The sequence below is a fragment of the Scyliorhinus torazame genome, chromosome 5, assembly GCF_047496885.1.
Source record: "Scyliorhinus torazame isolate Kashiwa2021f chromosome 5, sScyTor2.1, whole genome shotgun sequence".
NCBI classification, from domain to species: Eukaryota; Metazoa; Chordata; class Chondrichthyes; order Carcharhiniformes; family Scyliorhinidae; genus Scyliorhinus; species Scyliorhinus torazame.
Genome location: NC_092711.1, coordinates 153,959,327 through 153,987,314, shown reverse-complemented (window position 1 = coordinate 153,987,314; position 27,988 = coordinate 153,959,327). Strand labels below are relative to the sequence as shown.

General features: G+C 46.8%; 1 protein-coding gene, 1 long non-coding RNA gene and 1 pseudogene across 2 annotated transcripts; 2 read left to right on the top strand and 1 right to left on the bottom strand.

Annotated features, from left to right (window-relative positions):
- Nucleotides 1-27: 27 nt before the first annotated feature.
- LOC140420146 (uncharacterized) lies at nt 28-27,988 on the top strand. Its single transcript, XR_011946203.1, has 2 exons — nt 28-303; nt 25,131-27,988. It is a non-coding gene; the product is annotated as an uncharacterized lncRNA (long non-coding RNA).
- On the top strand, nt 7,594-8,911 carry LOC140421550 (uncharacterized; the record flags this gene model as incomplete). The annotated part of the gene is made up of 1 exon (XM_072506325.1): nt 7,594-8,911. A coding segment is annotated over one exon (1,071 nt), but the record flags the coding sequence as incomplete, so codon positions are not given.
- On the bottom strand, nt 10,928-19,278 carry LOC140420134 (uncharacterized; annotated as a pseudogene).

Here is a 27,988-nt window from a genome sequence, read left to right as displayed (position 1 = left end):
TTGGACATGCGCAGTCCCGGGCCGGGGGGAAGATCACCGAGAGGCTTCTCGCTCTGGCCGGAGTTGTCAGCCGGTTGCCTGGAAACCTTGTCTCGGGGAGTGGGGCGGAGCTGCTGTATCCGCACTCGGACCGTGAGACGTCACCGCGGATACCAATGCGTGCACCGGAAGGTTGCTGACCAATGGGAAGAGTTGGTGAGCCGGAAGGACTCTCTTCCACCATCCAATCAGCTCCCCCGTTGGCTGAATGCGGAAGCAAAACTGGGGCCTCGCACAGACTGAAAACTCCTGTCTCCAACATCTGTGAGTAAAACACTTTATTTTCTCCCCCTTTCCATTTCTTTTCTCATTCTGACCTTCAATTGGTCACTTGTAGCAACTGAAGGGAAGGAAGTGAATCCAGGGAGGGTGTAGACTCTGGAAAGGCCCAGGCCTCTCTCTGTCTCGTAAAGACATTGACATTCCTTTGCTCCCTCAGCTTGACACATTTATCTGTTCACAATTAATCAGTGGTTTCTCCAGGCGATTGCTGACATTTAAGAAGACAGTAAATTAATGTCGGACAGAGACATGTCTCATGTTATATGGTACAGATTAGATATATTATTTATGGTTCTCTATTAAAGTACATTTATTATTAGTTCTAACCTTGTAATATTGTACTGTCGCTATCATAGATTATCATAGAATTTACAGTGTAGAAGGAGGCCATTTGGCCCATCGAGTCTGCACCCTACCCAAGGTTAACACCTCCACCCTATCCAGGCCAATCCACCTAACCTGTTATTATTATTAGTCTCTGGATTTCTCTTCCACAGGGGCCAGTGGGGTGTGGGGGTCATTGAATATATTCATGCATGAGTTGGACAGATTTTGAATAAATTGTTATTTTTAAAAATCATGTTTTAAACGATGAATGCAACAGAGTAACAGAAAAAGTGGTAGGAAATGGGCACAAAGCGGGACAAGAGATATTGCCAACATAAATACAAGCAGCATATTGCAGAATTATTTTGGAACAGGATGTTTGAGGGCCCAGAGCCTCAAGATGAAATGCTAGATTAATTGAACAACCAATTAACAGGTTAAAATAGTGAATGGGGAAAGAAGGTAAGATTATATAAAAACGGAGGATAACAATTCAGTTTATAAACCCAAAAATATTGCAAACAGACTAACAGCTTAATCAAATTAAAATGAATAACACAACATAGATGACATAGAACTCCTATAGTGCAAAAGGCCATTCACCCCTCAAGTCTGCAGTGAGCCTCAGAAAGAGCATTTCACTGAAGCCCACTCCCCATTCTATCCTCGTAACCCGGTGCATTGATCATGGTCAACCCACCTAACATACACATCTTGGACAATATGGGGCAATTTAGCGTGACCAATCCACTTTAGCTGCACATCTTTGGACAGTGGGAGGAAACCAGAGCACCCGGAGCAAACACACATAGACACGAGGAGAATATGCAAACTCCACACAGACAGCCACCCAAGGCTGGAATTGAACCTGGGTCCCTGGCGCTGAGATAGCAGTACTAACCACTGTGCCCTACTCCCAGCCTAAGTTAAATTGAATTCACTCATGGAAAGCCCAGGAGGAGCAAGTCAGTCAAATTGGAGCCTATGTATTTGAGATGGGAGTCCCGTACTTGACCCAATGCATCAGACTCAGAATGAATTACAGACATTAAAAATTGCATGGAAATGCATTCCATAATCAGCCTATGCCAGTTTTTAATAGAGGGAGAACTGACTGGTCTGCTTCCGAATGAGCCTGATGAATGTTAGTCCATCCTCACCCAATCCATAAGACGAGAGCCCAATTGACGAAGCCTGATTTTCAGGAGACCATACCCTCCCTTAGCGATTGGAGCTTAACAAACTTGAGGCGAGGTTTCTTTTTGTTCCAGGTAGAGTTATAGATGTTTACAGCATGGACCCAGGCCCTTCGGCCCAGCTAGTCCATGCCGCCCAATTTCTATCGCTAAGCTAGTCCCACCTGCCAGCATTTGGCCCATATCCCTCTCTACCCACCCTGCCCATGTAACTGTCTAACTGCTTTTTAAAGGACAAATTGTACCTTCCTCTACCACTGCCTCTGGCAGCCCATTCCAGATGTTCACCATCCTCTGTGTGAAGAAATTTCCCCTCTGGTCTCTTTTTTTGTATCTCTCTCCTCTCACCTTAAACCTATGCCCTCTAGTTCTAGACTCTTCTACGTCAGGGAAAAAATGTTGGCTATCTTCCTTATCAATGCACCTCATTATTTTCTAGACCTCTATAAGATCACACCTAAGCCTCCTACGCTCAGGGAAAAAAAGTCCCAGCCTATCCAGCCTCTCCTTATAACTCAGATCATCAAGTCCTGGCAGCATCCTTGTAAATCTCTTCTGCGCCCTTTCTCATTGAACAATATTCTTCCTATAATAGGGTGACCAGAACTGAACACTGTATTCCATGTGTGGTCTTACCAATGTCTTGTCCAACTTCAACAAGACATCCCAACTCCTGTATTCAATATTCTAACCAATAAAACCGAGCATACTGAATGCCTTCTTCACCATCCTGTCCACCTGCGACTCCACCTACAAGGAGCTATAAACCTGTACTCTTAGATCTCTTTGTTCTGTAACTCTCCCCAACTCCCACCCATTAACTGAGTAGGCCCTGCCCTGATTTGATTAATTCCCCTAACGACTCTGGTTGACAGCAGCATAGGCAGCATCTGCAGAGGGTACAACAATCTGGGCAACACATTCACTTTAATGAAGGCGATCCTCCCTCACCATGAAATCGGAAGAGCCGACCACTGGGCAAGGACCCACCTAATAGTCACCATCAGCTTTGGAAAGTTGGCCCCATATAGCAGTCTCAACGAGGAGCCATTGACATTCCCAGGTTTTTAAATGGCATGGTGTGGGGGGGGGGGGGGGACACATCTGAAGGGGAAGTTAGCAAGAGGAGGGGGCTTACCCCTCAACCTCTCCCCACCGGCATGGCCTCAGACTCAGTAAAATTGATCTCGATACGAGAGAGGATACTAAATCTATCCAATAATGTCCGGGCCTGAAACACTGGGATCGACACAAACAGCAGCCCGTCATCTGCACACAGCATGATCTTGTGCTGCCTCACCCCACCCCCCAATCCAGATATCAGAGGATCAAATCTAATATCCTCCGGCAAGGGCTCAGTGGCCAACTGTTGCTAACTTTTGCCTTAGTTTGTTTGTTGTTTTATCACCTTTGCTCTTGAGTCGCCAGGTATCTTTCTGATATCGCCATGTGGTTCAAGTCCGAGTAATGATCAATAATCCAATACACCGCTTAGTAAGATTTAAATCAAAGCACGTTTATTATACACAGTAATCACTACTCGTGCATAAATTCTACGTCTAAGCTACTTCTACCACTAACAGGCCTATACTTAACTTGGAACTGGCCCACCAGGTCAGGGAAACGAATGGCCTTTCGTTCGGGTTCTGAGCCTGCGGGATTCGAAGTTGGTACAGATTGGTAGCTAGGAGCACCTATCTCATAGCGAGCGTTGAAGTAAGACTTACTAGTTTTCAGCGATGGCTGGACACCCGGTCACTGTCAAGGGTTGGTTCGCGTTGCTGAGTAACCCGGTCAAGAAGAGCGATTTGAACTTGGACTGTATTCTTATAGTCCCCAGGGGCTTCCTGCCTTTCGGGGCGGACCCTGTACCTGGTTCCAAGTGATTGGACTTTGTCCCAATCACTTGGTTCAATTTTCTCCAATGCTGGAGTGATTCCTTGATCGATGGGCGGTCTTGAGGTGGTCGCACACCTCCCTTTGTGTAGGCTTCTGCTGGCGCCACGGAGTCTGGGTTGGCTTTATGTTTCTAAATGTTGCTCATTGTTCCCGGGGATTGCTCATTAATATGCAGATGGCTGGTGTTTTGTTATGCTGATGGTTGCCGGTATCGATCTCGTCTGGCCTTTCCAGCCAGAGGTAAATATACACTCAACCCGCAGCTGCTTGTTTGTGTCCTGTTGGCTGACTTTCTCATCAGCCTTTGCCGTTCGGCATTTTAAATCGGGAGTTAGCCATTCTAAATCGGGAGTTAGCTATTTTAACTGGCTACACAACGCAAACAGCAAGGGAGACAGAGGGCAGCCCTGTCCCGTCCCTCTCTGAAGCTCAAACTTCGACACCCTTATACCATTGGTGAGCAGCGCCGCTGCCGGTCTGTGATGTAACAATTGAATCCACTCAATATAATCCTCACCCAACCCGAAGCCTCGCAGCGGATACACCAGATAATTCCACTCAACTCAAGGAAAAGCTTTCTCTCATCGAAGGAGATCACCAGCCCATCCAATGCATATTTCTGAAAAGCCTGAATCACATTCAGCTCCCTTCCAACATTGTTACTGGAAACTCTTCCCCGTATAAACCCAGTCTGGTCCTCCCGCACGATTGTCAGAAGGATGTCCTCCAGCCTTATCGCCAAAACATAAGATCGCAGTTTCAAGTCAACATTCAAAAGAGAGATTGGGTGAGGAGAGGCCCACTCCTCTGGGTCCTTGTCCACCTTCAGAATCAAAGAGATATTAACCTCATGAAGAGACGGTGGCAGTATCCCAGAGTCAAAAGAGTGACAACACATATCTACCAATGGGTCCAATAACAAATCCGCAAACCCCCGATAAAACCCCACAGCCATCTGGTCCCGGGGCTTTACCCGGCTGCAGCTCCTTCATGGCCTTTGACACCTCTTCCCTAGAAAGGGGAGCATTCAGATTTTCTGAGGCCTCCAGAAGCTTCAGGGAAGAGAACGACTGTTCCACACCCACCAACACATTACCAGACTGCTCAGACTTGTATAATCCTGCATAGAATTCCCAAAATCCCTGTTTATCTCCTCCGTCTTCATGACCCTTTTCCATCCCTTTGTCAAACGGACCAAGTATTTGCTCGGCTTATTCCCAAACTGGTACAATTTCGACCTCTCAAACTTTCAACTTTTCTCGACCTGCTGAGTAAATAGGGAGCCCAAAGCCACTCTTGCTGCGTTAACCTCCTTCAGCAATAGCTTACTCGGGTCCTCCATATGATTCTCCTCCACCATCGCCAAACAAACCTCCAGACGCCGCTGGTTCTCCAGCATTCTGCACCTTTTATTAGCAGTGTGAGAAATGATCAGCCCCCGAGCATAAACTTTACACGTCTCCCACAAAATGGAGGGGGAAATACCAGGAGTCAAGTTAACCAAAAGGAAGAACTTCCTTCTGCACTATAAATTCCATGAACTCAAACTCTTCCCGAAAGTGCATAATAAATGAACTCGGGGAGGCTCCAAACCTCCACATTCTCGACCTGGGGGTGAGCCCTCGAGCAGAAACTCCAGACAAAAAGGGAAGGTCTGCGATTACGATGCTCCCTGTGGTGCAAGTGGACACCAGGTGTAGGATCGTCCTCGGCACAAAAAAGTTGTTGTTTCTAGTCTGACACTGCTGTGGGGCTGGAAAGAAGGTAAAATCTCTGCTCCTCGGGTACAAAGTTCTCTAAACAACCACATAACCCACCTCCTCACTGTTATGATCCCGGACCAGACCCCCAACAGTGGCTCAGATACTGGACACAAACCCCAATATTTTATTTGTGTTTTGTAAGATTGTGAGGAAAGGATACCTCACTCCAGGAGTGATGTCACGAACAATAGGGCCATGCTATATGAAAACAAACTTTATTACTGACACAATATTAAAATAAATTTAACATCACACCAGAAAACAGCTGACAATTAGCCCTGAAACAATGCTAATCAATACAATGAATACAGTAACCCTTAACTGCTACCTTTATTCCCACTCAAACAACAAAAACACCATGTCAGCTCTCAATCCACCAGGAAACAAAGTTAGCCCTCAGAGATGTTCTTTGAGAAAGAGAGATCTTGTGTCACTGCTTTAAAGAAAAGATCTGAATCTTGTTAGTACCATGCAGAAAGTCTGGCTGTATTTCATCGGAAGCTGTTTCAGCTTGTTACAGCTCACCTTCTAATTCCACTCTGCTTGGAAAGAAACTGCTAATTTGGCTCCAGACATATCTTTTCAACTGAACTGGGATGCTTGACCTCTGCTCATATCTTCAACTCATTCTCAAGTAAAACACTGCTTTCCTGCAAAACGCCTGATACCGTGGCTCCTCCCAGTACTGACATCATCTTACCAAGCTGAAACCTAATTAACTCCACAGGGAATCCCCTTCATCCAAACAACTTTCCATTAGCCCATGTTTTTTATGATGCTTTAATTGCACCTTTGGCACCAAAACTTAGTTGGCTTTCAAACTAGGATTTCTTTTAGAAACATGACTGCAGCAGTCACACACACTAACTCAGGCTTTTAACCCTGACTGCGCCAAATACCCAGAATACAAAAACTCTGAAATTCCTACAGTCATCAAATTGCAAGCCGAGGCCAACGGCCAAGGTTGCAGCATGGGGGTGTTGGTGGTACCGGGAGTTTATCTACCAGAGGATTTAAGTGGCAGTTGAAGTCACCAACCACAAAAGCGTTCATTGAAGCTAACTCTGCAAAATCCTCAGTAATGAACTCCGGGGAGTAATTTGGGGATCCATAAAATTCATTATTGAAACAACATCTTCATTCACCGAACCTCTAATGATCACATATCCACCTTCTTTGTCCTTGATGCCGGTTTCAACCTTAAAAGTGATATTTTTATTAATAAGCATTTCCACACCCTTGCTACTTGACTGAATGGAGGCAGAAAACGTGCCCCACCCAAACCCGCCTCAATTGAAAGTGTTCCTCATCACCAGATGGGTTTCCTGCAATAAAGCTATGTCGACTTTCTCCTTAAGAAAGGAGAGGATCTTTTTCCTTCTGATTGGGTGATGGATGTCCCGTACATTCCCTGAGAAAATTTGCAGATTAACTGCTGCCATTAGTTAGGCGACAGTGAGAACACAATCGGGCGTGCGCCATTACCCCCTCCTCCAACTCTCTTTACACCAGAGGCACCAAAGTTTCCCCAAACTGCTCCTTTCACAGATAAAAGCCCTGTCTGTACCAGAGTAGGATAAAGTCAACAACACATAAACCCTCCCATAATAACAAAAATACAAAAGAATCACCACCACAATAGACCCAAGGGGACATTCCTCAATAAGACTGAGGACCCGGAGGATTAACCCCACGGCCAGACTGTCGTTACCCTCAGGATACCTTCTCCAAAATGAGGAGAAGAAAAGTAACTTTTGTAAATTGTTTTTACAGGATATTAGAAGAGGAGGAATTACAGACAGAAATCGCAAACGTCACGTCTCAATCTGACTGAGTCTCTCAATTCCTTGGAACTGAGTATCACCGGACTTAGAATCTAGAAGGAGAAATGTTTGTCTTTTCTGTCGGCTTCAAAAGATCAGTGTGACTGGAAAAGCACCGAGACACACACACCCGAGTGAGAGTGTTCCAGAGCACTGACTGTGGAAAGAGCTTTAACCAGTTACACAGACTGAAAAAAAAATCACACCATTCACAGTCGGGAAAGACCGTACACGTGTTCTGTGTGTGGACGAGGCTTCAATTGATCGACAAACCTGGAGAGACAAGAGGACACCCCCACCCTGGAGAAATGTTGGAAATGTAGGGACTGTGGGAAGGGATTCAGGGTTCCATCTGCACTGGAAACTCATCGGCGCATTCACACTGGGGAGAGGCCGTTCACCTGCTCTGTGTGTGGGAAGGGATTCATTCAGTTATCCACCCTGCAGAGACACCAGCGAGTTCACAACGGGGAGAAGCCGTTCACCTGCTCTCAGTGTGAGAAGGGATTCACTCAATCATCCCACCTGCAGACACACCAGCGAGTTCACACTGGGGAGAGGCCATTCACCTGCTCTGTGTGTGGGAAGGGATTCACTACTTCATCAAGGCTGCAGAGACACCAGCGAGTTCACAACGTGGAGAGGCCATACACCTGCTCTGTGTGTGGGAAGGGATTCATTCAATCATCCGACCTGCGGAAACACCAGCGTGTTCACACCGGGGAGAGGCTGTTCACCTGCTCTGTGTGTGGGAAGGGATTCATTCAATCATCCGACCTGCGGAAACACCAGCGGGTTCACACCGGGGAGAGGCCGTTCATCTGCTCTGAGTGTGAGAAGGGATTCACTACTTTAAGGAGTCTGCGGATTCACCAGCTAGTACACACTGGGGAGAAGCCGTTCACCTGCTCTGAGTGTAAGAAGGGATTCAGTCAATCATCTGACCTGCTGACACACCAGCGAGTGCACACTGGGGAGAGGCCATTCATCTGCACTCAGTGTGAGAAGGGATTCGCTCAGTTATCTGCCCTGCAGTCACACCAGCGAGTTCACACTGGGGAGAGGCCGTTCACCTGCTCTCTGTGTGAGAAGGGATTCACTACTTCATCGAGCCTGCGGAGACACCAGCGAGTTCACACTGGGGAGAAGCCGTTCATCTGCTCTCAGTGTAAGAACGGATTCGCTCAGTTATCCGATCTGCAGAAACACCAGCGAGTTCACACTGGGGAGAGGCCGTTCATCTGCTCTCAGTGTAAGAACGGATTCGCTCAGTTATCCCACCTGCAGAGACACCAGCGAGTTCACACAGGGGAGAAGGTGTTAACCTGCTCTTAGTGAGAGAAAGGATTCAGATATCCAGACACCCTGCAGGAACACTAGCGAGTTCACACCCGGAAGAAGCCATTCACCTGCTCTGAGCAGGGGAGACATTCAATGATCCGTCCCAACTACGGAGACACGAGCGAGTTAATTATGGGGAGAGACCATTCATCTGCTCTCAATGTGGGGAGGGGTTTTGTGATTCATCACACCTATTGTGACTCCAACAAGTTCACAATAAATTACAGATGTTGGCTCCGTTGTTATTGTTTCTGCTCTCACTGACATCCAGGACTGCATTTTGTTCATTCTGACATCTGGTGAATGGTGATGATTGGAGGGTTTCTTTCTGCTGGACTGGCCGGTCTAACACCTCTGCCTCCAGTGGGCTGACTATTTTTGAGGCTCGTTGCGATTCACTGCAGTGGTCCTGTTTTTATTTTAAAGAAGGATCCTGTTTTGCAGGGCCTGGGTGTTTTTAGTCGCCAGAAGGTGAAATTGACAAAGGAATGTGTTTTGCAGTCTGGGCTAATGGACTGTGGTTTGACTGGGATAGTACTTGTGGAATTAATGTACTTTGCAGCCGTCAGGGATCATTTGTTTTCCAGCTTGGGGAGATGAGGTCATAGCTGGGTGGAACCAAGGAAGGCAGAAAGACATTTTAAAAATCTTTAGAGAGCAGTTTTTGGGGAAAGATTTGGAGGAGTTGAATTCTCGGTCCACAATTCTCCCACAGTGAGACAGATTGAGAGCTGTATCTTTCTTTTCCTGTTGTTTAATGAGAGATTCAGTAGTTGTGGTTAAATGGGTAATTGTAAGCTGTTGTTTTTGGGTGTGATGTTAAAATGTTTAATATTGTCGCCATAATAAAATTTTATTTTAAAAATAACCAAGCCCTATTTCTTCATGTGATCACTCCTGGAGCGAATCATTCTTTCCGCACAGTCTGACAAATAAACTGAAATATTGGGGTTTTGGTCCAGTATCTCAGCCACTGTTGGGGTCTGGTCTGGGATCGGAATAGTGACCGATGTAACAATTGGTTGGAGGCCCATTTCCCAGTCAGTCCTCCAGCGCCTACCTGACTCTGAATTAGTGCGACACACATGGCAGTTTCCCAACTGGGATGCAGACCCCGTTTTTCTCAGCTAAATTCAGCCCACAGCTCCATCTCCCGGCTGTCATTGATATGAGCAATAGAGACAGAAAGGTGCAGAGGAGCAAGTGGAAAGTCAAAACTTGTGGCTCGAAATCAATACTTCAACATTTGTCAGTGAAATATTTTTATACTGGAGTTTTTAATTATTAGACTTAGGCATCGGAGGCAAAGGGTGGAGGGTTTTAAAGTATAACTTTTCCTTTCTAACTAGTGTCCGCCATAGCTCAGTAGGCAGCTCTCTCACCTCTGAGTCAGAAAGTTAAGACCCAGTCAGGGACCTGTGGACAAAAACCAGTTCCAACATTCCTGGTCCGACCACGGAGTGAGTGCTGCACTGTCAGAACAGCCTTCTTTCAAATAAGATGTTAAACTGAGGCCCTGTCTGCCCCTCTCAGGTGGGTGTAAAAGTTCCCACAGCCACTATTTTGAAGAGCAGGGGAGTTATCCCCGGTGTCCTGGTCAATATTTATCCCTCAATCAACATCACCAAAAACAGATCATCTGCTCATCATCACATTGCTGTGTGTGGGATCTTGCTGTGTGTAAATTGGCTGCTGCGTTTCATACATTATAACAGTGACTGCACTTCAAAAGTACTTCATCGACTGTAAAGTATGTTGGGCCTGTTGCTCTTTTTAATAATGATGCTCTTTAAAGTCGCCAGATATCAAATGATACCACCACAAGGCTTTACCGGATATCGATCAAAGGACCACACAACCAGTTAGTCAGTTCAAGTTCAAAGATGGTTTATTTACGCACAAGGATTACTTCGACATGCAACACAAAACACGACAAGTTAAACTACACCTAACAACTACAATAACCTCTACTTAGCTTCAGGGCAACCGACTCTATGCAGATGGACAAGGCCTTTGTCTGGATCTTGTGTGGCTAGGTGGAAGAAGTGGCTCTTTCTGCTGGGCCCATCCATCTGGTAGCGATCGTTGGTCTTGAACTTGTCTGTCTGGTCGTTATACTGCATTTGGGTTGGCATAGGCCGGATCCAAGAGAGACCGAGCATGGCTGTGTCTCTTCTTATCCCTCTGGGATTTCGCGCTCTGGGGCGGTCCTTAACTTGGACCCAATAATGCGACAGGCTTCGATCACTGCCTTCGATTTTGGCCCCTAAAGGGGCGGGTGCCTTGATGGCTGGGCGTGTCCTCAGCGGTCATTGACCTTGGCTGTTTGGGCTCCCTGACCAAAGGGAGTGGCGTTACTTAGTCTGTATCTGTATCGGTTACCTGAGTACAGTTCTTTTGTTCTGGGGAAATGGGCCATTAGAATGCAAACGAGCGGGGGTTTCGATCGCGTCTAGCTATCTGGGTTGCAAATACACACACAAGCTCGGAGTCTGTCTGAGTCCTGGGTTGGCCATAATTCCCATGGTCCTTTGCACATGGCCATCTGAGCTGGCTACAGGACATCCTCAGGTGTGAAAGGCGCTATAGAAATGCAAGTTTTTAAATTGAAGATTTCTATTATCTGAACTTTTATCTGGAACTTAATTGATTTCAGACACCCACAAATTTCCATTTAATAAATTCACTTTGGTTCAGACAAACCAATTAAGGCAAGATCAGAATTCTCTGGATTTAAAAGTTTATTAAATGAAATGATTTACTGAACAACTTTCAGACATTGACTTTTACAACTTCATGTGGGTGATCAATCTGTAGAAGCATAACCCTCTCTGGCTCCTTCTTTGACAGTAATTCTTGTGGAATTCAGCCTCGCGAGTTTGGCTCCTTTGACAGTAATTTCCTCGGAACTCGGTCTCGGGAATCTTCAGTACTTGGCCAACAAGGAAGACCTTCGGAACCTCTACCTTTATCCCCAAAGTGTCCATTAACTCATGTCAGAGTTGGGCCTGTTGTAACATGATAATTGTCAATTTGGTCACAAGATTAATTGAATTGGATCCCCAATTACTTATACTGCCTACTCTCATTATCTTAGACAGGAATACAATAGAACTGTTTCATACCCTTAGTGTTGGGTGGGGTTACTGGGTTATGGGGATAGGGTGGAGGTGTTAACCTTGGGTAGGGTGCTCTTTCCAAGAGCCGATCCAGACTTGATGGGCTGAATGGCCTCCTTCTGCACTGTAAATTCTATGATACTATCCCTTTATCTGATTCTGTACAATCCCTTATTCATACAGTTTCAAATGTTGAGGTTAATCAGAGTTTGAAGGTCTCTCTTGCCAGTACATTTATCTTCATTTCACATTCTTTACATACACAGCAATTAAGCTTTTACATTTTTACAGCAAATAAAATTCAAGCTTTCACTATCACTACTGATTCACAGTGGATTCATTAGTTGCAAATCGATTAAGGCTCACTAGGTATTACTGCTACTGGCTGGTAGCTAATTAATACAGTAATCTAATTCATACATTTGGTTAATGCAAGATATACTGGTTTAAAAAGACAGTTTGTGGAAGGCAATAGCTTTCTTCTTTTCTAATTTTTGTTTTCATTAAAAAAAAATTTCAAGAAAAATAAATTTAAAGTACCCAATTCAGTTTTCCCAATTAAGGGCCAATTTTAACGTGGACAATCCGCTTAGCCTGCGGGGAGAATGTGCAACTCCTCACGGACAGTGACCCAGAGCCAGGATTGAACCTGGGACCTCGGCGCCGTGAGGCAGCAGTGCTATCCACTGCGCCACCGTGCTGCCCTCTTTTTTTTTTTCCCAATCTTGATCAGGTTGAATAATAAGCTTATTCTTGAGTCAGACTTAGATAGAATATGATAGCCCGCTATTTATCAGAATACTTTCTTTGTATAAACAATTTCTGCTCGCTCTGCAGTTTAGAAACATTTGGGTTTGTACAATCTTAATTTATAAAACAATAATTTGGCCATTACAATATAATCTATTACATTGTTTTGCGAATTATAACTTAATCAGAGTTCATTGTTGCATAATCAACTGTTTTGTGACTGGCTTCTAACATGAAATCAATATGTGATTAACAAAGAAATGTTCCATAATCTGTGCTAGAAGCTAGATGTTACGAGTTTAAAATGACTTCCTTGACCTTGTTACTTATAGCCATGAATATGGAATTATAAAATTAAATGGATTTCCCAGTCCTACCTACAGTTTTGTACATTACAACAATGACTACACTTAGCACTACATTCATTAAGCTTCACCCGATGTCTGTGTATTTACATTGTGTATTTATTGCATGTCCTCTGTTTTCCATGTATGGAACGATCTGCTTGCACTTTATGCAGAACAATACTTTTTATTGTATCTCAGTACACGTAACAGTATATTTAAATCTAAAATCTAAATCTTTTGGAGGTTCTATGATGTTATAGAAAAGGATTTTTTTTTTTTAGATTTTCCTCAAACTTGGGATATATTACAGTTGGTCCCCTCATTAAAATGATTGATGAAGATTGAGGTTTAATTTTGAGTAATATTTTGATTCTCTCTGAAATTCTCAATGAAAATCTAAACATACTATATCCTGAATAATTTGTTTTTAAAATACAGGCAAGTTGTTGTGATCAGGAGTGCATTACCTGAAAAGGGTGCAAGAAACAGATTCAACTCTTTCTTCAAAAGGGAATTGGACAGATCCTTGAAACGAAAAGAACATTTCTGGACAATGGGATTAATTGGTTGGCTCTTTCACAGATCTTGTATTAGCACGATCGGCCGAATGGTCTCATTCTGTGTGACCTGAGCCTCGTATGCAGTTAACGTGAGTGGTAATGAGGGTAAAGAGATCTGGGTATAAATGGACCTGGGCATCCTGTCAATAAGTCACTGAAGGCTATCATACAGGTGCAGCAAGTTATTAGGAAGGTTAATGGGATGTTGGCCTTTATCACAAGAGGATTTGAGTACAGGAGAAGTGAAGACTTGCTTCAATAGTGTAGAACCTAGGTTAGACCGCAGCTAGAGTACTGTGTGCAGTTTTGCTCCCCTTACCTTAGGAAAGATAGTATTGCCACAGAGGGAGGGCAATGAAGGTTCACCAGACTTGTTCCGGGGATGGCAGGACTGTCCTATGAAGAGAGATTGGGGAAACTGGATGTGCAGTCTCCAGAATCTTGAAGAATGAGAGGTGATCTTAAAGGAATTGAAAGTCTGGAATCAAGGACCGGTCTCGGAGGATACATTTCTTTACTCAAGAGGGCTGTGGAAGTGCAGTCATTGAGTGTGTTTAAAGTAGAGACTGACCGCTTTCTAAATACCAATAACACAATGGGATGTGGAGATAAAGGAATTGAAGTGGATGATGAGCCATGAATGTATTGAATGATAGAGCAGGCTTGATGGGCTGAATGGCCAACCCCTGCTATGTTCCAATGATACAAAGGTAAGCAGGAAAGTAAATTGTGAAGAGGACATAAGGTTAAAAAGGAAGATGTTAAATGAGTGGAATAACACCTGCCAAATGGAGAATAACGTGGGAAAATGTTTAATTGTCCATTTTGGCCAGAAGAATAAAAAAAGCTTATTATCTAAATGGTCAGAGATTGCAGAGCTCTGAGACTCAGAGGGATCTGGGTGTCCAAGAGCATGAATCACAAAAGGCGAGTATACAGGTACAGCAAGTAATTAGAAAAGCTAATAGAATTATTGTTTGTGAGGGGAATTGAATACAAAAGTAGGGAGGTTATGCTTCAGTTATACAGGACATTGGTGAGACCACATCTGGAGCACTGTGTACAGTATTGCTCTCATTTAAGGAATGATGGAAATGTGTTGGAAGCAGTTCAGAGAAGGTTGACTGGACTCATACCTGGAATTGGAGGCTGGTCTTATGAGGAATGATTGGACAGGCTGGGCTTGTGTCCGATGGAGTTTAGGTGACTTGATTGAACCGTATAAGATCCTGAGGTGCCTCGACAGGGTGGATGTGGAAAGGATGTTCCCTCTTGTGGGAGGATCTAGAAATTGGAGTCACTTTAAAAGTAACAAGTTGCCCATTTGAGGCAGAGGCTTGGGAGTCTTTGGAACTCTCTTCCTCAAAGGGCAGTGGAAACAAAGTCTGAATACTTTGAAGGCACAGCTGGATAGATTCTTGATAAGCAAGGGGGTGAAAGGTTATCAGAGGGGTCGGCGGGAATGTGAAGCTGAGGTTACAATCAGATCAGCTCTGAACTTATTCAATGGTGGAGCAGGCTCGAGGGGCCGAGTGGCCTACTCCTGTTCCTAATTCGTATGTTATCACATCCTTTATAATAGATTGTAGCATTTTCCATCCTGCTGATGTCAGGTTAATGGGTCTGTGGTTCTTCGTTTTCTGTCTCTCTCCTTAAATAGTGGGGTTACATTTACCACCTTCCAATCTGCAGGAACCATTCCAGAATCTATAGAATTTTGAAAGATGATCACCAATGTATCCACTATCTCTACAGCCACCTCTTTCAACACTCTGGGATGTGGATCATCAGCTTTTGGGGGTTTATTAACTTTCAACCACTGGGTTACGGGGTTAGGGTGGAGGTGTGGGCTTAAGTAGGGTGCTCTTTCCAAGGGCCGGTGCAGACTCAATGGGCCGAATGGCCTCCTTCTGCACTATAAATTCTATGAGAATTTCTCCAGTGCTACTTTTTCAGTTCCTCGTGCTCACTAGTCCCTTGGTTCTCTGGTGTTTCGGGGACAATTTCAATATCTTGCTCTGTGAAGACAGACACACATTGTTTAGTTTCTCTGCCATTTCCTTATCCACCATTATAAACTCTCCTGTCTCTGCCTGGAATGGACCCACATTGGTCTTTGCTAATCTTTTCCTTTTCACATTCCTAAAGTTGCTTTTCTAGTCGGTTTTTATGTTTCTCCCCAGTTTGCTCTGATATTCTATTTTCTCTTTATCAGTTTCTTGGTCCTCCTTTGCTGAATTCTAAAACAAGTTCCCAATCCTCAGGCCCGCTACTATTTTGGCCACTTTATGAGTCTCTTCCTTTGATCTAATGGAATCTTTAACTTTTCTTGTTAGTCAGGGTCGCATAACTGTTCCTTTTGGAATTTTTGTTCCTTAAAACAAGCTATATTTAATGTCAACAGGTAATAATTCCTTAAATGCTGGCAATTTCCTGTCCACCATCGTGCCTTTTATTGTAATTTTCCAGTTTCCCACAGACAACTTGCCCCTTAGCTTGGCAGTTTTCTTCTGTGAGAAACACCCGAATAAATTAAACAAAGGACCATGTAATCACCATTGTCCATCTCTATGGCAACGAGCATAATTTAGGGGGGTTCCAAAATGAAATGTGAAGTAAATATATTCTTACCTCCAAACATCCTTTCACTCGGTGATCCTTGTGAAATTTGAAAACAAGTATTCACAACAAGGCTCAAAGAGCATCAGCCCACTGACGGTCTGGAATGCACTGCCTTTTCCTTCGCTCTAATGGAACCGTTAACTTTTCTTGTTAGCCATGGTTCCATCACTTCTGTTGGATTTCTGTTCCTTAAAGAAATCTATATTTATTGTATAGATGTGATATGAAAGTCTCCAAAATCCCAGAGGGCCATAGGTGGCTCTCCGCTTTGACAGAGAGCTGACTGGTGGTGATTTAACCTGAGGGTCAATGCACCTCAGGTGATGGGCAATGTTGAGAAGCTAGACCCTTCACGGATAACCTCAGCCGGTACTGGAGATGAAGTTGTGCTGTTGGCCCCTTCGCATCATGAACCAGCCATCCAGCCAACTGAGTTAACTGACCCACTGGTAGATATATAATACTTCCTTGAATATTAGCTATTGCCTGTGTCCCATCAAACCATTTAATGTGGTTTCCCAGTCCACCTCAAACAACATGTCCCTCATACCCTGATAGTTTTCTTCTGCGAGAAACACCCAGATAAATTAAACAAAAGAACCATATACCACCATAGCCCATCTTCATGACAATGTGGCATGCTTTGGGAGGTTCCAATCTGATCTTTGTGAAATTTAGCCAGGTATTCACAACAAGGCTCAAAGAGCATCAGCCCACTGGAAATAAAGTTATTAGTCCAGTCAGTCAAGCAGAAAGAAACCCTCCAACCATCGCTATTGACAATATGGCAGAATTAACGAAATGCCATCCTTGATGCAATTGAGAGCAGGATTAACAACAGCAGAATACAATTCCTGTAATCACTTGTGGACTTGTTGGTACCTCCGTAGGTGGGATGGATCACTGAATGCCTTGTCACAGTGAGAGCAGGTAAATGGCCTCTCCCCGGTGTGAACTCGTAGGTGTGTCTGCAGCGACGATGAATCACTGAATCCCTTCCCACACTGAGAGCAGATGAATGGCATCTCCCCGGTGTGAACTCGCTGATGTGTCCACAGGGTGGATGAATCAATGAACCCCTTCCCACACTGAGAGCAGGTAAATGGCCTCTCCCCGGTGTGAACTTGCTGGTGTATCCGCAGGTTGGATACGTGAGTGAATCCTTTCCCACACTAAGGGCAGATGAATGGCTTTTCCCCTGTATGAGCTCGATGATGTGTTCGCAGGGTGGATGAATCACTGAACCCCTTCCCACACTGGGAGCAGATGAAAGGCTTCTCCCCAGTGTGAATTCGTTGATGTACCCGTAAGTTGGATAAGTGAGAGAATGCCTTCGCACACTGAGAGCAGGTAAATGGCCTCTCCTGTGTGTGTACTCGCTGGTGTGACTGCAGGTGCGATAACTGAGTGAATCGCTTCCCACACTGAGAACAGGTGAACGGCCTCTGCCGAGTGTGAACTCGCTTGTGTGTCTGCAGGTGGGAGAACTGAGTGAATTCCTTCCCACACTTAGAGCAGGTGAATGGCCTCTCCCCAGTGTGACTGCGTCGATGAGCTTCCAACTCCGATGGGGCTTTGTATCCCTTCCCACAGTCTCCACATTTCCATGGTTTCCCCATGGTTTGTGTCTCGTTCACACAGAGAAAAAGGGTAGGGTCTCTCCCCGCTGTGAATGGTGTGATGTGTTTTCAGGCTGTGTAACTGGTTAAAGCTCTTTCCACAGTCAGTGCTCTGGAACACTCACTCAGGTGTATGTGTCTCGGTGCTTTTCCAGTCACACTGAGGTTTGAAATATTTTGAAGCCGACAGATCAGGCAAAGATTTCTCCTTCCACATACAAAGGCTGATAATATTCAGGTCCCAAGGAATTGAGAGACTCTGTCAGATGTAGAGATTTGGTTTGAGATTTTTGTTTGTATTTCCTCCCCTTCCAATGTCCTGTAAAAACAAATTACAAAAGACATCTGTCAGTACAGGACAGAAACTCTGAACAGACAATTCTACTTTCACTGGAACATTCTTTCCTCATCTGTTCCCAAATACCATCTCCGTCCCACACACTCTCTCTCCATTCTCACTCTGCTGTATCTAATATTAACCCTCCCAATTCTCCTTATGGTGCTGATTCAGGCTGATTGACATATCCAGAGTTGCCACTTCCTCTCCAGGACACTGGGACCATAAAAAGTAGCAGCTGCAGCGAGCCATTTGGCCCATCAAGCTAGCTCAAACATTTATGAGATCATTGGCCTAACTACCTCAGCACCATCTTCCCCCACTATCCCCCATATTCCTTTATATATTCAACATCTAGAAACCTATCAATTTCTTGAAAATAGTTGACGACTGAGGATCAATAGCTCTCCAGAGAGAGAATTCCAAAGCTTCACCACATCCTCGAATGAGGAAATCCCTCCTCACTTCAGCACTCTCTCCATTTTCCTACCTGTTCCCCACAACTTTTGACTCCCTCGTCAATCAGAAATCTGTCAAACAAATCGTTGAAAATATTCAATGACCCCCAGACTCCAGTGGTCCCTTTGGAAGAGAAATCCAGAGACTATCAACCCTCTGAGGGAAGAGATGACTGGAATATATAATGTAGCTACAGTACAACATAGCAAGACTAGAAATAATAATAAACATACTTTATTACTGAACCATAAATAAGATATCTAATCTGTACCATGAAACAACACGAGACATATCTCTGTCCGATATTAATTTACTGTCCCTTAAATGTCAGCCAACTCCTGGGGAAACCAGCCCTTTAATTGTGATCATTAGGGAAGAGACCATCCTTTTAGCCAGACAAATAAATGTGTCAAGCTGAGTGAGCAAAGGATGTCAATGTGTTTAAGAGAGAGAGAGACCTGGACCAAGCTTTCCAGAGTCTGCATCCTCCCTGATTCACTTCCTTTCCCTTCAGTTGCTGCAAGTGACCAATTGAAGGTGAGAATGAGAAAATAAATGGAAAGGGGGAGAAAAGAAAGTGTTTTACTCACAGATGTTAGAGACAGGAGGCGGTTTCAGTCTGTGTGAAGCTCAATGGACATTCACACAAAGCCCGCGCAGGAAGGTCAGTGAGGGGCCTCTACCCCGCACATGCGCAGCTTCCCCTCACACTTGAACATGCGCAGTCCCGGGGAGAAAGGGAGGGCACGGGGGATGCTCGCCCTGGCCGGAGCAGCCGGTTGCCTGGAAACCATCTCGTGGAGTTGCAGGGGGAGTGGGAAGAATGGGTGGGGGCGGGGCTCCCGTATCCGCGCGCCGGGCCTGCGCACTGGAACCCCGGGACGTCACTGCGGAGCAGAGTGATTCCTATTGGCTGCTTCAGGCAGTGTTCCATTTTAACGTCACGTCACAACACAGAAGTTGGAGGTAAGCTTCCCCCTCTGGGCAACATCTGGGAGGAAATCCATATTTCCCCCTTTCCATTTATTTTCTCATTCTGGGGGAACATTGGTGACTTACAACAACTGAAGAAAAGGAAGTAAATCCAGTCTGTATGTTACACACATTTTCAGTCCAGTTATGTAGGCATATATCTGTCTGGCAAGCCAACATGAAGATTTTCAGATCTCTGTGTCCAAGACAGGGAGCAGTGAGCATGGATCTGTCAATCAGCCTGAATCAGCACCTTCAGGAGAATTGGGAGGGTGAATATTAGATGAATATCAGGTGAAGGAGCAGCGCTCCGAAAGCTAGTGACATCGAAACAAACCTGTTGGACTTTAACCTGGTGTTGTAAGACTTCGTACTGTGCTCACCCCAGTCCAACGCCGGCATCTCCACATCATGGCTCTCTCTATTAATGCAAAGCAGTTTCCCAACTGGGGTGCAGGCCCCGTTATTCTCAGCTAAATTCAGCCCTCAACTCCGTTGCCTGGTTGTCATTGACACGAGCAATAGAGAGACAGAAATGTGCCCGAGAGGCGGCATGGTGGCGCAGTGGTTAACACTGCTGCCTCATGGCACCAAGGCCCCAGGTTCAATCCTGCCCCAAGTCGCTGCTTATGTGGAGTTTGCACATTCTCCCCGTATCTGCGTCGGTCTCACCCCCACAACTCAAAGATGTGCCGGCTACGTGGATTGGACATGCTAAATTGACCCTTAATTGAAAAAACAATTGTGTATTCTAAATTTATTTAAAAGAAAGAAAGGTTCCCAAGGCTCACATGGGAAGTCAAAACTTGTGGCTCCAAACCGACACTTCTACATTTGTCAGTCAAATCCATGTTCATAGATTATCCTAGAATTTACAGTGCAGAAGGAGGCCATTCGGCCCATCGAGTCTGCACCAGCTCTTGGAAAGAGCACCCTACCCATGGTCAACACCTCCACACCCTATCTCCATAACCCAGTAACTCCATCCAACACTAAGGGCAATTTTGGACACGGAGGGCAATTTATCATGGCCAATCCACCTAACCTGCACATCTTTGGACTGGGAGGAAACCGGAGCACCCGGAGGAAACTCACGCACACACGGGGAGGATGTGCAGACTCCGCACAGACAGGTTATTTATACCTGGGGTTTATTACTAGATTTAAGCACTGGAGGCAAAGGGTAGGGGATTTAAAGGGTAACTTTCACTTTCTAACTTTGTATTGTCTATAGTGTCAGTCGTGGCCCAATGGGCAGCTCTCTCACCTCGGAGTCAGAAGGTTGTGGGTTCAAATCTCAGTGTAGAGGCCTGAGAGCAATATTCATCCCAGCAATGAGGGAGTGCTGCACTGTCAGAACATCCTTCTTTCAAATAAGATAATAAACTGAGGCCCTGTCTGCCCCTCTCAGGTGAATGTAAAAGTTCCCACAGTCACTATTTTGAAGAAGAGCAGGGGAGTTATCCCCAGTCTCCTGGTCAATATTTATCCCTCAATCAACATCCCGAGAAACAAATCATCTGCTCATTATCACACCGCTATGTGTGGGATCTTGCTGTGTGTAAATTAGCTGCTGCATTTCCTACATTACAACAGTGACTACACTTCATTGGGTGCACAGCACTTTGGGACATCCTGTGGTTGTGAAAGGTGCTATAGAAATGAAAGTTTTAAAATTGAAGATTTGTGTTATCTGGAATTTAATTGATTTCAACCACCCCCAACTTACCATTTAATAAATTCACTTTGGTTCTGGTTATCATCAACTGCTAGGGGGGAGGAGGGGGTGGGGAGGGGAGGGAATGAGGTGGGGAGGGAATGAGGTGGGGAGGGGAGGGAGTGAGGTTGGGAGGTTGGTTCGGGTGTTGGGGGTGGGGTGGGTCTGGGGGTTTTGTGTTGCTTTTATTTTGTAATGTTCTGTGCTGTAATCATTAAAATGCTAAAATCTGAATAAAAATACTTTTTAAAAAAATCTATCCACTACTCCAATAATGGCCGGGACTGAAACACTGGAGGTCGACACAAACAGCAGCCCGTCATCTGCACACAGAGTGATCTTGTGCTGCCTCACCCCACCCTCCAGTCCTGATATCAGAGCCTCCGATGAAAGATCCTCCGGCAAGGGCTCAGTGGCCAACGCAAACAACAAGGAGACATAGGGCAGCCCTGTCTAGTCCCTCTCTCAAGCTCAAAATTCAACGACTGTAAACCATTGGTGAGCACCGAATGTTCAATTAAAGGTTTCCACCTCCGGGTGAGCCCCTCTACTGACCCCCACAAAGTGAACGTGACCTTCTCCAGCCGCAGGCATTCTGCCAGGTCGCTCACCCACATTCCTGCTTCTGGCTGCTCCGAGTCCCGCCAGCACAACAAAATCCGTCTCCGGGCTATCAAGGACGCAGAGGCCAAAACATCGGCACCTCTCCCCACCTGGAGTCCCGCATCCTCCGACACACCGAATATCGCCACCTCCGGACCCAGGGCCACCCCCACACCCATAACATCCGAGAACCCCTGCCCGAACCCCTCAGTCTCAGACACGCCCAGAACATGTGAACGTGATTCACGGGCCCTCCGCACACGGCCTCCCCACCTTCCACCCCCGCAAAGAACCGGCTCATCCTCACCACCATCATGTGGGCCCTATGCACCACCTTAAACTGGATGAGCTCAACCTCGCACACGGCGAGGACGCATTCACTTTCCGCACGACCTCGGCCCATGTCCCGGCTGCACCTCCCCTCCCAACCCCTCCTCCCATTTGCTCTTAATCTCCTCCCCCGGGGCACCCACCCTCTCCATCAATTCCCTGTAGATATCCGATACCGTCCCCTCCCCTATATCATCCTCTGAACTTGTCCTGCAACACCGGAGGCGGCAGCCCCGGGAAGAACAGCACCTCTCTCCTCAAGAAATATCTCACCTGCAGGAACCTAAAGCCGTTCCCTTTTGGCAACTCTCACAATTCCTCCAACTCCTCCAGTCTCGCAAATTTCCCCCCTGTGAACAAGTCTCTAAAGTTCTCTCTCCGACCTGCCGCCACCCCCGGAACCTCGTATCCAGCCCCGCCGGCACAAAGCTGTGGTTGTCAGGTATCGGTGCCCACACCGACATGTCCTCCAGCCCGAAATGCTGCCAGCACTGACCCCACACCCAAAACGCTGAAACCACCACCGGGCTCACGGAGTTCCTGACCGGGGAGAACAGAAAAGGTGCCAACAACTGTGCCCTCAAACCCGTGCCCCTACACGATGCTACCTCCACCCACCCACACACCGATCTCTCCTCCATCACCCATTTTCTCACCATCGCAATGTTCGCCACCCAATAATAATTTGTCAAATTCAGCAACACCCCGCCCCCTCCCATCCCATCTCCAGGAACACCTGCTTCACCCACGGGGCCCATACACATACACACAGACCTCCTTCAGCCCCAAACCCTCACCCCCTCCACCTTGGGGAACTCCAACCCATCCAGGAACCGTCTCGACCTCTCCTTCCTGGTTGGGGCTTAATCACGTACAGCCTCCTATAGAAGGCCTCAAATGCCCCATTCACCCCCTCCAGATGCCCCTCTCGTTCCTCACTGTTCCAATCTCCCTCGCCGCTGCCTGCTTCTTCAGCTGATGGCCCAGCATCCTGCTCGCCTTTTCCCCACTCATACACTGCCCCTCTGGCCCTCCGCAACTGCCCCGTGGACACCAACCAAAACTCCATCTGGAGCCTCTGTCTCTCCTTTAACAACCTCTCCTCCAGTGCCACCGAGTCCCTCTGATCCACCCTCAGAATATCCCCTACCAGCGTCGCCCTCTCCTCACGCTCCACCCTCTCTCTATGCACATCGATTGAAATAAATTCCCCCCTAACTGCTGCCTTAAGTGCCTCCCACAGCGTGGTGGCTATGACCTCCCCCGTGTCGTTGAACTCCACATAGCCCCGTGTGGAAGCCGTCACTCGCTCACACACTCCCTCATTCGCCAATAGCCCCACATCTAACCTCTACTGCGGCCATTGGGCCTCCCGCTTCACCACCCACAAATCCACCCAGTGCGGCACGTGGCCGGAAACCACAATCACCGAGTAGTCCGAGTCGGCCACCCTGGCCCACAGCACCTTGTCCATAACAAAACTGTCGATCCGGGAATACACCCGGTGCGTACGGGAGAAATACGAAAACTCCTTCTCCCTCGGCCTCCCAAACCTCTGTGGGTCCACCCCCTGAGGTGCTTCATGACCCTCCTCCCCCCTCCGACTTAAAACTCGACCGATCCAAACTCGGATCCAGGATCGTATCAACATTACCCTCCATAATCATCCGGTGCATTGTCCAGGTCTGGGATCTTCCCTAACACCCGCCTCATAAAGTCAACCTCGTCCCAATTCTGGACATTAATCAGGAATACCGGCATCCCCCCCAACTTCCCACTGACGGTCACACACCTACCCCTCCAATCGGCCAAGATGCTCCCCACCTCAAAAGCCACTGTCATATTAACCAACACCACCACCGCCTCGTCTTCATGTCGAACCCCGAGTGGAACCCCTGCCACACCATCCCCTTCCTCAGCCTCGTCTGATCCCCCAACTTCAGGATTGTCTCCTGCAAGAACACAACATCCGCCTTCAGGCTCCTCCAATGCGCAAAAACATGTGACCGTTTAATCGGCCCATTCAACCCTCGCACGTTCCACCTGACCAGCCTGGGCGGGGGGGGGGGGGGGGGGGGGGGGGGTTCCCTTGCCGATCAGCCAGATCCCATTTTAAGCCAGCCCCCAACCCGGGTCACCAGACCCGCCTTCCGAAATCTGCCGCCATCTCTCCCTTCCCAACTGCGCCACACCAACCGCAGTCAATTCAGAAACCCTCTTCCCCCCCCCCCCCCCCACCCCCATCACCCAAACAAAAAAACAACTCAATCACCCCCCACCCCCCCACCCCACCCCTTCCTCCTGCCAACTGCCCACTTCACCCCCGTTAACTAGCCCGCCCAGCTAGCATGGTGGCCCCCGGCCAAGGCCGCTGACTTCCCTCCGCCCTTACAGTCCACCCCTCCCCCATCCTCTTAGCCACAAACAAAGAGAAACAAAAGGCACGCTCACCATCACCGCTCCCCCATCGAAACCTGCGAGGTGGTCGAGGGTTATGGGGAAAAGGCAGGAAAATGGAGAGAAAGCTGAGATGAGGAGGGATTTCTTCACTCGAGGATGTGGTGAAACTTTGGAATTCTCTACCCCAGAGGACTGTGAAGCCTCAGTCATCAAGTATTTTCAAGACAGACACTGATAGGTTTCTCGATATTGAAGAGATCGAGGGAACTGGGGAATAGTTTGGGAAAATGGTGCTGAGGTAGGTCAGCCAATTATCTCATTGAATGGTCGAGTAGGCTCGATGGGCCGAATGGCCAACTGCAGCTCCTATTTCTTATGATCTCTGTGTCCAGGACAGGAAGCAGTGAGCATGGATCTGTCAATCAGCCTGAATCAGCATCTTCAGGAGAATTGGGAGGGTGAATATTAGATACAGCCGAGTGAGAATGGAGGGAGAGTGTGTGGGGCGGAGATTTACAGCTTTTGGGAATGAGAGAGGAAAGAATGTTCCAAAGAAATTAAAATAATCTGTTCTGAATTTCTACCCTGTACTGACAATAATGTCTTTTGTAAACTCCTTTTACAGGATGTTAAAAGGATAGGATTTACAGACAGAAATCTCAAACATCACGTCTAGATCTGACAGTCACTCGGTTCATCGACCATTAAATCTGGAAGGAGAAATGTTTGCCCGACCTGTTGACTTCAAAAGATTTTAACCATCAGTGTGACTGGAAAAGCACCGAGACACACACACCCGAGTGAGAGTGTTCCAGAGCACTGACTGTGGAAAGAGCTTTAACCAGTTACACAGCCTGAAAACACATCGCACCATTTACAGCGGGGAGAGACTGTACACGTGTTGTGTGTGTGGACGAGGTTTCAACTGACTGTTGGACCTGGAGAGACACGAGGAGACCCAAGACATGGACAAACCGTGGAAATGTGGGGATTGTGGGAAGGGATACAGTTTCCCATCAGAGCTGGAATCTCATCGACGCAGTCACACTGGGGAGAGGCCGTTCACCTGCTCTCAGTGTGAGAAGGGATTCACTCAGTTATCCCACCTACAGACACACCAGCGGGTTCACACTGGGGAGAAGCCATTCACCTGCCTTCAGTGTGGGAACGAATTCGGACATTCATCCACCCTGTGGAAACATCAGCGAGTTCACACTGGGGAGAAGCTATTCATTTGCTCTCAGTGTGGGATGGGATTTATTCAGTTATCCACACTGCGGATACACCAGCGAATTCACACTGGAGAGAAGCCATTCACCTGCTCTCAGTGTGGGAAAGGATTCAGACATTCATCCAGCCTGCGGAGACACCAACAAATTCACAGTGGGGAGAGGCCATTCATCTGCCCTCAGTGGGTTTCCTCCGGGTGCTCCAGTTTCCTCCCACAGTCCAAAGATGTGCAGGTTAGGTGGATTGGGGTTGATAAATTGCCCTTAGTGTCCAAAATTGCCCTTAGGGTTGGGTGGGGTTACTGGGTTATGGGGATAGGGTGGAGGTGTTGGCCTTGGGTAGGGTGCTCTTTCCAAGAGCCGGTGCAGACTCGATGGGCCGAATGGCCTCCTTCTACACTGTAAATTCTATGAAATCTATGAGAAGGGATTCAGAAATTCATCCAGCCTGCAGAAACATCAGCGAGTTCACACCGTGGAGAGGCCGGTCACCTTCACGTTGCGGGGGAAGGGATTCACTCAGTCAACACACCTGCGGAGACACCAGCGGGTTCACAAGTGATGACAGGGGTTGGATTCTGCTGTTATTGCTGCTGTTAATCACATCCAGGACTGAACCATGTTCATTCTGACTGGGTAAGTTTGTGAATAGGAGCTTAAGTATAATTTTAGTGGAGTCTTGTTATTCCCAAATTGATGTTTTATTGTTGCTAAGTCCCTCCTCCCTTCAGTGGCGGCAGTCGAATATTCGGCAATTGTCCTCTCTGACCGCGCCCCTCATTTTGTTGATTTTGGCCCTTCCCAACGCCCACCTTGGAGACTCGACACCACGCTGAGGTCTGATGACAAATGTTGTGAGTGGTTGTCTGCGGCCAAAGCTCAACAAATCAGAGTCAATATCTCCTTCCACACTCTGGGAGGCCCTAAAGATGTAATCATGGGGGAAATGATCTCACACAAAGCTCACACCATGAAAACAGAGATTGGAGCGACAAAGACTGGTGGACTCCATTTTGGAAGTTGACCGCCAATATTCACTTGTCCCAACACCGGAGCGACTGACGTACAGGAAGAAATTACAGCTCCAATTTGAACTGGTATCTATGGATAAGGCTGTGGGTCAGTTACGGTGTTCCAGGGACACCTTGCACAAACATGGGGAGAAGGCTGATCACCTTCGGAATAAGGAAGGTAACCTGGATCAGCTCCTCTCCAGGTTAATGCAGCTTTCGGTTCATATCACCGTGAGCTGTATGAGTCGGAGCCTCCAAACACATCAGGTATGATGGTTTTTTTGGATGGTTTACATTTCCCGACCGGAGAGGGAGGCAGGAGATGGGAATTGGATTCCCCCCTGTGCCGGGCAGGAATATTGATGTGTATTGGGCAGCTGCAATCTGGCAAAGCCCCAGGTCCGGACAGCTTCCCAGCTGAATTTTAGAAATGTTCTCGGAGCAGCTCATACCTTTGTTAATGGACATGTTTAACCACTCGCTGTGCAGGGGGTCACTACCCCTGACCCTCACTCGAGCCTCAATTTCTTTGCTCCTCAAGGGGGACAAAGACCCAGTAGAAGGTGGGTCGTAGCGACCCATTTCACTTCTGAACACCGATGTTAAGCTGTTGGCTGAGGGCGTCGTTCCAGCTGGAGCCGTGTCTCCCAGTTATCGTGCCTGAAGATTGGACAGGCTTTGTGAAGGGATGGCCGTTGTCGGCCAATGCTCAACGCCTCTTAAACATTGTCCTCTCCCCCTCCACTGCTCTGGAGCCTGAGGTCATTGTGTCTTTGGATGCTGAAAAACATTTGATAGGCTGGAATGGAACTATTTATTTGAGATTTTGGGGAAATTTGCAATCGGTCATACATTTGCCTCCTGGATTCGTCTCCTGTATAATGCCCCCGAGGCCAATATTCATACAGATTTTAATAATAAATAAATTCAGAGTACACAATTTTTTTTTTCAGTTAAGGGTCAATTTAGCATTGGTAACCGACTTACACTGCACAACTTTGGCTTGTGGGGGTGAGACCCACGCAGACACGGGGAGAATGTGCAATTTCCACACAGACAGTGACCCGGGGCCGGGATCGAACCTGGGTCCTCGTCAACTGGTGTGCAAGGGAACCGTTGGGTGGAACTGAATGTAGAATGGGATTAGAACTTAAATAATTACCAATCATAGTGTTAGGTTAGTAGCATGAACTTTATTCATTTTGTTTAATTTCCATTAAAGTTTTGCTAAGAGGAATGTA